An 11,546-nucleotide genomic window follows, 5' to 3' on the forward strand; every position below is an offset into this window, starting at 1 on the left:
GAAATCGAGGAGAACGAATTTGGATAAATTATACCATAGTTTAAATTAATCTGAAAGGCGTTGAAATTGTATTCACTATGTCAGAGACCAAATTTGTAAGAATGAGTACAAACACTGTGTTGTGCAATTTGCACAAAAAAATAAGAAAGCAATTTTAATAGCTAAATATGATTTTTGTATCCTAAACGTATTTCTGGTACGCACCAGATTGAAACACCGACTATACATAAATAAAAGAAAGCTTGCATTCATTACAAGCCACCGGCAGTTTATAGTCTTCAAGCAACATAAAATAATTCCCCACCAGATAACACGATCTGGCTAACGAAATCTGTGTTTAGATGATCTTCATGGTGCGCCTCATCCCAGGCATGATCGTAGAATTCAAACTGTTGATAGTTTTGGAAGTTGTCCTCGAAGTGCCATTTTTCACAAAGGGATTTAAGATTCGGATTCCCCGGCAAAGCCTCGGATGCTTCCTGTGAAGATTGACAGTATTCTTCCGTGATGTCCCCAGCGGTGCTCGGAGGAATACCGAGATCGTCGTCTGAAGCTTCCAGGAGATAACATAGATCAACGTCCGAGTCTGTATCTTGCGTTGGGCCTACAATATGGTTGCTAGAAATATTAGTGGCCGCAGAATTAACTCCAGAGTTAGGGAAAGGATAAGAAGTGGAACATGTCACGGCCATCTCTTCCTGCAGGCTTCTCATGACTCCTTTTACGAGCTCCTCACTGGGAGAGAATTCATCTTCTTCGTCGTCTTCTGCTAAAGTTTGATCTAACTGCAGGAGATGAAGAAACCGGTCTGTTTCTCCGCCGTGAAAGCGTTTCTGCTCCTGGACGTCTATGGATTCCGGCAGAGCCTGGAGCTCACGGTCTCGTTTCCTGACCAGCGCCTCAGTCATGATCGAGAGAAGCCCCGGCAATCCGAACACGGAACACAATGGTGTTGCAAGGAGCAGAGGATGATGATAGTTTGTCTGCTGTGAAGAGTTGTCTTTCCTGATACGATAGGAGGCGAGAGCAGCATTGGCTATATATAGAGCGTTTCGACTTTCTATGGTGCAAATAACGCCAGGCATATATTTATATTTGTTTATTGTTTCAAATTCTGTGAATAGTATAGGAGTTTGGAGACGGCTGGCATGACTTCTGCAGTCCACCCTACCTAGATAAAATATTTCTAAAGCGTCTACTTCCGGTAAAGCTGTTCATTTTTTAATGTTTTATTTAGGAAGCGGGTGTATGTAGTTGTGGCCAGCTTGTCGTGAATCACTTTATAAATCTCGCACAGATCCAACGGTGTAGCTTCTAGAAGATCTGGGGAATGGTGATTTATGGATCGCTTCTCCGTACAATATTTAAAGTTGTTGGACACATGTGATTTGCAGGATGGCTTCACCGTACAGTATTGTAAGTTGTCGGACACATGTGATAACATGTGGCCGGACGAAAACGAAGTAATTTAGTCCACAGTTTGTAATGTTCTTTTTGTTACTTGTGAGTTGATGGGCAGGAAATCGCTCCGTTAGTGTTCCCAAATTATATATAAATTTCGATTATTATAACAATCGGAAAAGCTTCCTCATGAACTTTTCACAAGAGCTGTATTTCGAATCCAGCTTGAAAAGTTACGTATAATTTCACACTTACTAATATTTTTAAACATATATATATTATAATCTCTTTTTTAACATATATAATCTCTTACGAGAAACAGACCAGATAGTCCTTTTGAAACTTACAATAATTTCACTTATTATAACAAACAGAAAAGATGCTGATTAACTTTTAACGAGGGTGGGTTTCGAATATGGCTTATTAATATTTGATGCTTTATTTCGATCAAATTGTTATAATTTTATATTTTAATTTATTAGGTGAATAACCCTAGTTATTTAGGGTAACAAACAGAAAAGATGCTGATTAACTTTTAACGAGGGTGGGTTTCGAATATGGCTTATTAATATTTGATGCTTTATTTCGATCAAATTGTTATAATTTTATATTTTAATTTATTAGGTGAATAACCCTAGTTATTTAGGGTGGTGGAATTTTTATTTTTACGTTGTAAGGTGTTCCTTTAAAAGAACTATCTTAGCTGCCTTCGTGTCATAAATTTTATCTTTGAATTTTTTGTTATAAGATTGAGTTATAATTATTCCTTGATTTAAATTGAATGACACTTGCTACTCAAAAGATTTTCCAGCCGCACAAACCATTTTCAACCGCATAAATGACTCTCATGCATCTTTTCCAAATAGTTCTTTGCAGTTAACTACCCATGTGGGTGAAAGTTTAGCAGCCTTTACGATTGCAAGACTGTTGAAGTTGGAGGTCATCTACAACTGCCTGGGCTCTTCATCTAAAGTTTAGCAACCTCTATGCTCTATGCTCTTCTTCGCAATTACCCTGGTTGTTGTGTTTGTTCTCTATGCCGACACTGCGCCATGTACCAATATGTCTGAGTGTTTAGATAATTTCATGGTCAATTTCGCCTGACTGCATAATTTCATGGTCAATTTCGCTTGTTCTCATTGTAAAGCATCCGAGATCAAGATATATGGACCCAAGATCAGGCCATCCAGAGGTCTAGGGATTGAGTCTTCACCCCAAATCAAGATCTGGGCAAACAAGAGATGGAGAGAGAAGGTCGAATTCTATTCAATCGAAGAGGGTTTTAAGAGCGAGGGTTTTTAGAACTTTCAGAGCTTTTTGCTAGAGACTGGATTCCCCACCTTTTCCTGTTATAATGACCCTTACCTCTATGGGACACCCTCCTTAGAATACCCCAAATTTCTGAAGGTCTCAATTCATGTAGGTTACCTTGTTGCCTGATCTAGATGCATTGAGGCAGAAGGTAAGCCCTTGGTTGGCTGAAAGTTTTAGAGAAAGGGTTATGTTAGAAAGCCCTATTGTTGTCGAGGCTTGCATGTATTCAATATACATATGTTCTGTGATGAAGATTTCATCATTGATTTCCTGCCATTGACAAAGATTGAGATGTCAACAACATCCAAGTCCCCTATTTTAATTACCTTCGGATTCTCTGGCCACGTGCTCAAGATGGGTCCTTTGATAGGACGGATAATGGTTGATATTACCCTCAGAGGAGAAGCTCATAACAGTGTCCATGGTTGCGAGACTGTTGCAAAACTGTTGAAGCTGAAGGTCATCTATAGTTGCGTGGGCAAGAATTTCATGGTCTGCGTGCTCTTCTTCGCAATTTCCTTGGCTACTGTGTCTGTTCTCTACACTGTACACGACACCGCGCCATGTACCAATATGTCTAACTACTCAGATAATTTCATGGTCAATTTCGCCCGTTCTCATTGCAAAACGTCTGAGATCAAGCGCAGCCCGAGATATAAAGACCCAAGGTCAGGCCATTCGGAGGTCTAGCGATCGAATCTTCGGCCCCAAATCAAGTTTTGGGCAAACAAAACATGGAGAGAAAAGGTAGAATTATATTCAGTTGAAGAGGGTTTTCAGAGCTTTTCTGGCGCATCCCATCAACAACGTGAGCAGTCCTTTGGCCTCTCTTTTCTTCACTTGTTAGCTTGACGTCATGCCAACATATCTGAAGCCCTTCAATTGTCCCAACAACAATATAAGTAGTGCCCTGATGCACACTGATCCACCTTGCATTTTGAACCAGGCGAAAAAGTTTGGTTTCATTTGGAACACCAATGTTTAAAGGCCAACACCATCATATAGGGGGTTGTTTCCCGAATAGAGGGTGGTTCGGCCGATGTCCTTATCTAAGCACGATCTCTCATTACCCTTTTCTACCTTTCAAAATATTCCTATTCTTGCATCTTGAAAAAGATAATCTAGAGATGGATTCAACTTCTGCTATCTAAATGCAAAGGGTGATCGTCAATTTATTATGTTTTTTATTATAATAATGAAAATGTATCTGGACATTTCGGGAATGGTTATCAAGGTAAGATGCTGGAGGATTTTCCTTCCATTCACTATTAGAAGAGGAAAAACCACTCCCTTCAATAGATGGATGGACGGGCTGGCCAGCCCGCGTCTTATTCTTTATTAGAAGAAGATGTGAATTTCTTGCCATTGACAAAGACTGAGATGTCAACAACATCCAATTCCCCTATTTTAATCACCTATGGATACTCTGGGCAATGAATTTCTTTCCATTGACCAAGACTGAGATGTCAACAACATCCAATTCCCCTATTTTAATCGCCTATGGATACTATGGGCACAGGTTGAGGATGGGTCCTTTGATAGGATGGATAATAACTGATCTTGCTCGCACAGGAGAAGCTCATGGTGTCCGCCTGCAATATTTTTCAATTGAACATTTTCTTCAAAATCTGCAGGGTAATCCCAAAGAATATGAGGAACAATTTTCTCCTTATCTATGTATCACATCGTCATAAAGGAACAATTTACACTACTTGAATTTGATATTGTTCATTTCAGCGTTCCTTGATGAACTAGCATTTTCTATGGGTTAGATTCAAAGTGAATGGAAGTATATGTAAATGTTTATAAAAATCACTACTTTTCTTAAGATCAGAGTCACAGTGGATATGCTAACTCTCATTGCTTATACGGCGCAGGGAATATTTTGTGACTGTCCTTTGGCTCTGTGATATATATGTTCTTCCAAAAATAAAGATCATTATGCCTTTTTATTTGTTTAATCTAGAAACTACATCAAATGCTTGTCTATGTAAAAGAATCAAAATAATCAAAGGAGCTTAACGTGCTTGTCATTTTATCGGAAGCAACAATACATTAGTATGTTAGACATATTTTCATTCAGGATCTTTATGTTTATGTTTCATGATGAATGAAGATGGAAAATTAGTTTTGTTTCTATGAATTGTCATTTTCCATTATCCAACAGATACAGAGCATTGCAATACATGCTTTTAAATCAAATTTTCAAAGAGATAACTTTAAACATGCCATTTTTTGAATTTGTAATTGCAACTATTACTAGAATCCAACCATGTAATTGTTGGTGAAATTGCAATCTTTTATTGTTGGAATTGCATTTTTGAATGTATAAATGGGTTCAATTTTTTTTTAAAATCCCCTTAAATCTGGATTGTGCAATCTCAATCACTAATATTTACAATTCCAACAAATCTTCTAAAATTTCACCAAATTTTGAGAAAACTAATTAGAACAATGTTTTGTACATTGGTTGGCTTCATGTTCTGAACTATTCAAAGGAGAATATTAGCACACTTTTTTGGAATATTAACATACTTACTTTGTGATTATGATCTTTTTATTTATCCACGTTCACTTTACTTAAGCCAATGTTTCTACGAAAAGAAATTGTGGGCCTTCATTGGAGACACATTACCTATATTGTTTTCTTATACTTGTTTAAGCTTAAACACTAGCACTACAAATTCTAGCTTTATCCTTATCTATGTACCACATCGTCATAAAGGTACAAATCTATCGAAAATAATCGTTATACTACTTGAATTTGATATTGTTCATTTCAGCTTTCCTTGATGAACTCGCATTTTCGGTGGGTTAGATTCAGAGTGAATGGTTGTATATGTAAATGTTTATACAAATCACTACTCTTCTTAAGATCAGAGTCATAGTGGATATGCTAGATCTCCTTGCTTATATGGCGAAGGGAATCTTTTGTGACTGTGCTTTGGCTCTATGATATATATGTTCCTTCAAAAATAAAGATCATTATGCCTTTTTCTCTGTTGAAGCTAGGAACTACATCAAATGCTCGTCTATGTAAAAGAATCAAAAGAATCAAAGGATCTTAGAGTGCTTGTCATTTTATCAGAAACAATAGTAGATTAGTATGTTAGAAATATTTTCATTCATGACCATTATGATTAGGTTTCATGATGACTGAAGATGGAAAATTAGTATTGTTTCTATGAATTGTCGTTTTCCATTATCTAGCAGATACATAGCATTGCAGTACATGCTTTTAAATCAAATTTTCAAAGAGATAAGTTTAAACATGATATTTTTGGGATTTGTAATTGCAGCTATTACTAGAATCCAGCCTTGTAACTGTTGGTGAAATTGCAACCTTTTTGTTGGAATTGCATTTTGGAATGTATAAATGGGTTCAAGTTTTTTTTAAATCCCCTTAAACCTGGATTGTGCAATATCAATCACTAATATTTGCAATTCCAATAAATCTTCTAAAATTTCACCAAATTTTGAGAAAACTGATCACAACAATGTTCCCATAAAAAATTAAAAATAATAATGCTTACTACACTGCTTTTCAAACATTTACCAATAATATTCCCTATTGAATTTTGTCTTGCAAGCATCCCCTTAGATTTTATTATTCTTTTTTTACTAGAATTTGGAATGCTTTAGGAACTTTTCACTGAGATATTACCGGATAGTGTGCTACTAACCCCATTGACCCCATCTCATTAAAATATATGAGTCCTTGCACTATTTGTACATTGGTTGGCTTCATTTTCTAAACTGTTCAAAGGAGAATATTAGCACACTTTTCTAGAATATTAACATACTAACTTTGTGATTATGATCTTTTTCTTTATCCACGTTCACTTTAATTAAGCCAATGTTTCTATGAAAAGAATTTGTGGGCCTTCATTGGAGACAAATTACCTATATTTCTTTCTTATACTTGTTTAAGCTTAAACACTAGCACTGCTCTGTGCATTATCTTATATGATTTTGTTTGATGATGCAGTAGGTTCAAGAGTATTTTGTGAATTATATGATGAATGACAGCTTGGGAATGATAGCCAATTCTCATACTGCATTTTCTAACCAAGAGCTGAGTATGGATTATAGTGCATGTTGTCTACAGTTAACTGAGCTATTTTCAAAAGCAGTTGATTTTCCAGAAACTGGTATTCTTGCGTAGGTTCCTGCCAATTTACACCAAAAATAATTTCTTGATTTCATGGAGAAAGAGGATAAACCAACATATGAATCAAAATGTGTACAAGCATCATAGACTCTTTTTATAAGCTCATTCACAGAGGAAGTTGTTTGGAAGGCATATGACAATGATTTGGAGGTGGAGGGATTTGAAATCTACCTTAGTGAAGCTCTAGTGCACAAAAAATGGTATGACTGTAAGTTGGCATCATTGATGGATTATTATGGGTTGCAGAGATTATCAGTGGAAACATCATAACTTTGTCAATATTCCATGGTAATAGGAAGCATAGAGATCTAAAGGAAACAATCATGTATGCAGTAAGGTCTCTCAGAACACTGCAGGGGGTGGTTTGAAAATGGCTATGATGATTACGAGAACACTGCAACTAGCTTTGCTGACAAGCAAAGTGCCAGGGCATCAACTGGGTATCATGTAACATATCACCCAGATTATTGGGGCCGTGCAAATTTGAAAGGATCTGGTACTAGCGATCCCCATTTTATAAGTTTTGCGTGGGTGATATATGACAAACTACTTAGCATCAAACGCAAGAGGCTTACTCGTGTTATTAACATGAAATAAGAGGCTTCAGTTAATAAATTGTGCCATTTAATCATGTGGGCAAGTTGATTATGTTGTTTCAAGAAACCTCAAAGGGATGGAGCCCTTGGAAGTCATCTCTATTCAGCTCGAGAATCATAAAACCGTGCCTGTAAAATGCATTGTTTCACCGTGAGATGTGAAGTGGGTGGTCTCCAGGACAACTAATATGGTTACTTGTGTTTACGTTTCAAGGTTTAAATTTTGTTTCACTATATTACTGACAAAGATGCTGAATTCTTTTTCTAGGTGACGAGCAAATTATACATGGTTTGTTACATTGGAAAAAGGCACCATGCTCTACCATGATTCCTCTACCTAGAGTATAAATTTAATTACTATTTGAATATAATCAATAGTGATTTATATATTTTCGAGCAGTTTTCGATAGAATATGAATGTAAATGGTAATCCATTTTTTTTAAATAGCTTAAGGTGAGAAGAGGCATATTTGCAAACGTTTAAGGTGAAAAGAGGACAATGACAATTCAATTGGATGCTTATATCACAGTACAATGATAAAATATCCAATAGATTTTCCAACTGCATGCCTCTTAATTAGGGTAATGCTCAAGGTAGTATGGCCTAGAAACAGAGAGTGATTTTGATGCTTTGAATTGGCATGTGACACAGGTAATGGGACTTATAATAGAGCAATCCATGATCCATTCATATAAACTTTCAATTCATTTCTATTGCATCCATCTAATAGTTTTCCATTTAATTTGATGTTTATATCACAATATAATGATACAAAATCCAAATATATTTTCCAGTTGTTACCTTTTAATTAGAGTTATTGCTCGAGGTAGCGTGATCTAGATACACATAGTGGTTTTCATGCTTTGAACAGGCAAGCCCTGTAATCGAGAGATCCATGATCAATCCATGCATCTTTGTCTTTATATTTGAACTCAAAATTCTATTGTAGCGCTTAAGAATGGTCCAAAAAATAACCAAGAACGAGCCTAGGTAATATACCACAAAACATAAGAAAATGGACTGCATTGCTTATGCCCACCCAAATTTGTCACCTTAGAAGTACACATTTTCCATTCAATATTACCTTTTTAGGGTTTGTGGAAAGTAGAAGAAAAGAACATGTAATTTTCATTGATACAATATGAGACATCAAGTGATTTTGCACAAGTAGATTGGAATGCCTCTTATACACAATGGAATCTGACACTTAACGACAAATAGGTAAATTAGTTGTCAATCAAGCAGCATTTTCCCATGGGTTGAAGCCTTTTGAAACTTGTTTACTTCTTATATAAGTAAAGAATATGGTAAAGAAAGTATGTATGTTAGGACATCTATTTGAAAGCTAATGAAAGAACCTTCAAATCAGAGTGTGTGTCAATCGAACAGAAAGGAACATCATACAAGAACGCTTTGCTAAATATTCTGATATGCAACTTAAGATAGCATCCCATCAAAGTTTCAATAAAACTTCCAATTGAATAATTATGACACACCTCGAAACTCTGCAGAATTGGAATGTACAAGAAATTCATCTCCCCCAATGAACGACTCTCCAATAACCTTTTTTGATGACGATTGATGGCGACGTGTTGAATAAATTCTCCTAGCGCTCTTAAACAACTATGCAGCTCCAAAACAGATCGTGCACCATGTTTGGCAGTAACAAATAACCAGCTTGCCCATGGGCCATAAATGCAAGGGGTTGTATATGCCCGTCATTGGATCACTGGCCTGCCAAAATCCAACGGTGGGCATATACAACCCACGTCCATTTATGGCCCATTGGCAGGCTGGTTATTTTCAACCATGATTGGCTACACCTTTTGGAAACAGACATTGCCTTCTGAAAGTGGCGGTGGAATGTTTTAGGGCCTGTCAGCATAATATGGCTCTACATGGAGGAACCACAAGGGTATGTACAAAATCCATATCTTGTATGAAGACTTTGGAAATCCACTCAATGGCCTCAACCAGACACCTAGAGCTTGGTATGCAAAAATGGATTCTTATTTACTGCCTCAAAGTTTCATTTGATGCAAATATGACCGTAGTGTTTAAATGTTGAAAAAAATTGACTCTTTGTTGATCATAATGCTCTATGTAGATACCCTACTAATAATAGGTAGTTCAACATCAGTCATTTTTGTACTCAAACTTGCTTTACATGACAGTTTTCCATGATGAATATGGGCCTATTACACTTCTTCCTTGGAATAAAAAATAATCTTTCTCTAGCTAGAGCTTGGTTTGTCCATTCCAAAGAAGAGAATAGTCCTGAACCTTTCAAACTTGAAGCTCTACTTGTGAGTGAATGCAGGGGGTTGTTTCCCAAGTAGAGGGTGGTTCGGCTGTCATCCTTATCCAAGCGCTATCTTCCATTACCATTTTCTATTACCTTTCAAAATCTTCCTATCCTTGCATGTTTAAAAAGCGAATCTAGAGATGGATTCAACTTCTTTTATCTAGATGCAAAGGGCGATCAAATTTATTATGTTTTTTATTATAATAATGAAAATGTATCTGGTAATTTCAGGAAGGGTTATTAAGGTAATCTGTTGGAGGCTTTTCCTTCCATTCACTAACAGAGGAGGACAAACATCTCTCATCATCAGATGGATGTGCTGGTTGGCTAGCCAACATCTTATTCTTTATTATGTTTTTTATTATAATAATGAAAATGTATCTGGTCATTTCAGGAAGCATTATTAAGGTAAGATGTTGGAGGCTTTTGCTTCCATTCACTAACATAGGAGGAAAAACATCTCACCTCATCAGATGGATGGGTTGGTTGGCCAGCCAACGTCTTATTATTTATTAGAAGAAGATTTGAATTTCTTTCCATTGACAAAGATTGAGATGTCAACAACATCCAGTTCCCCTATTTTAATCACCTCTGGATTCTTTGGGAATAGGTTTAATATGGGTCCTTTGATAGTACGAATAATGGTTGATCTTGCTCTCACGGGAGAAGATAATGGGGTTCCCGTGCAATATTTTTCAATTGAAAATTTTCTTCAGAATCTGGAGGGTAATCCCAAAGAATACGAGGAACAGGTTTCTCCTTATCTTTGTACCACATCATTATAAAGGTACAAATCTACTGAAAATAATTGTTACACTACTTGAATTTGATATTGTTCATTTCAGCTTTCCTTGATGAGCTAGCATTTTTTGTGGGTTAGATTTAGAGTGAATGGAAGTATATGTAAATGTTTATAAAAATCACTACTCTTCTTAAGATCAGAGTCACAGTGGATATGCTAGCTCTCCTTGCTTATATGGTGCAGGGAATATTTTGTGATTGTCCTTTCACTCTATGATATATATGTTTTTCCAAAAATAAAGATCACTATGCCTTTTTCTCTGTTGAAGCTAGAAACTACATCAAATTCTTGTCTATGTAAAAGAGTAATAGGAGCTTAGAGTTCTTGTCATTTTATTGGAAGAAGCAGTAGATTAGTATGTTAGACATATTTTCATTCATGATCATTATCATTATGTTTCATGACGATTGAAGATGGAAAATTAGTTTTGTTTCTATGAATTATCGTTTTCCATTATCTAATAGATACAGAGCATTGTAGTACATGCTTTTAAATAAAAAATTTAAAGAGATAAGTGTAAACATGCCATTTTTGGGATTTGTAATTACAACTATTACTAGAATCCAACCATGTAATTGTTGATGAAATTGCAACCTTTTATTGTTGGAATTTCATTTTTGAATGTATAAAAGAGAGAACATGTCACGATCCTCGTGAATCATGTCACCAATTTGTAGTGTGCATTTAATATTTTGGATGTTATTCCAAAAAGGAAATGAACATCGCCTAGTTGTTTAAATGACCAATCACAATTCTTCAATTCCATTCTCGTCCCATGATCGATTTGGGATGAAAGTTGAAACCAAGCCAGTTGCCACTAGAATCAGGAGTACTATACATAAGACATTACCTTCCAATGAAACACACACACATACCTATATAATATTTTCCAGATAGAAGAGATAACAGGGGAGGGTCTAGGCTTCAAAATTGGATATCCTTACCAATCTCAAGAA

General features: G+C 36.1%; 1 protein-coding gene across 1 annotated transcript; it reads right to left on the minus strand.

Annotated features, from left to right (window-relative positions):
• Positions 1-267: 267 nt before the first annotated feature.
• On the minus strand, positions 268-993 carry LOC149170814 (uncharacterized). The gene has a single exon (XM_089427366.1). It carries the CDS (start codon positions 906-908, stop codon positions 279-281), a length of 630 nt encoding a protein of 209 aa, XP_089283492.1. The 5' UTR covers positions 909-993; the 3' UTR covers positions 268-278.
• Between the last annotated feature and the right edge of the window lie 10,553 nt (positions 994-11,546).

This window comes from Pinus tabuliformis, chromosome 4_2 (genome assembly GCF_031772625.1).
Source record: "Pinus tabuliformis cultivar Carrire ecotype Pingquan chromosome 4_2, CPIR1, whole genome shotgun sequence".
NCBI lineage: Eukaryota > Viridiplantae > Streptophyta > Pinopsida > Pinales > Pinaceae > Pinus > Pinus tabuliformis.

Coding starts and splice junctions, on each gene's coding strand:
- LOC149170814 (XM_089427366.1), bottom strand. CDS start 908: ATGACTGAGGCGCTGGTCAGGAAACGAGACCGTGAGCTCCAGGCTCTG.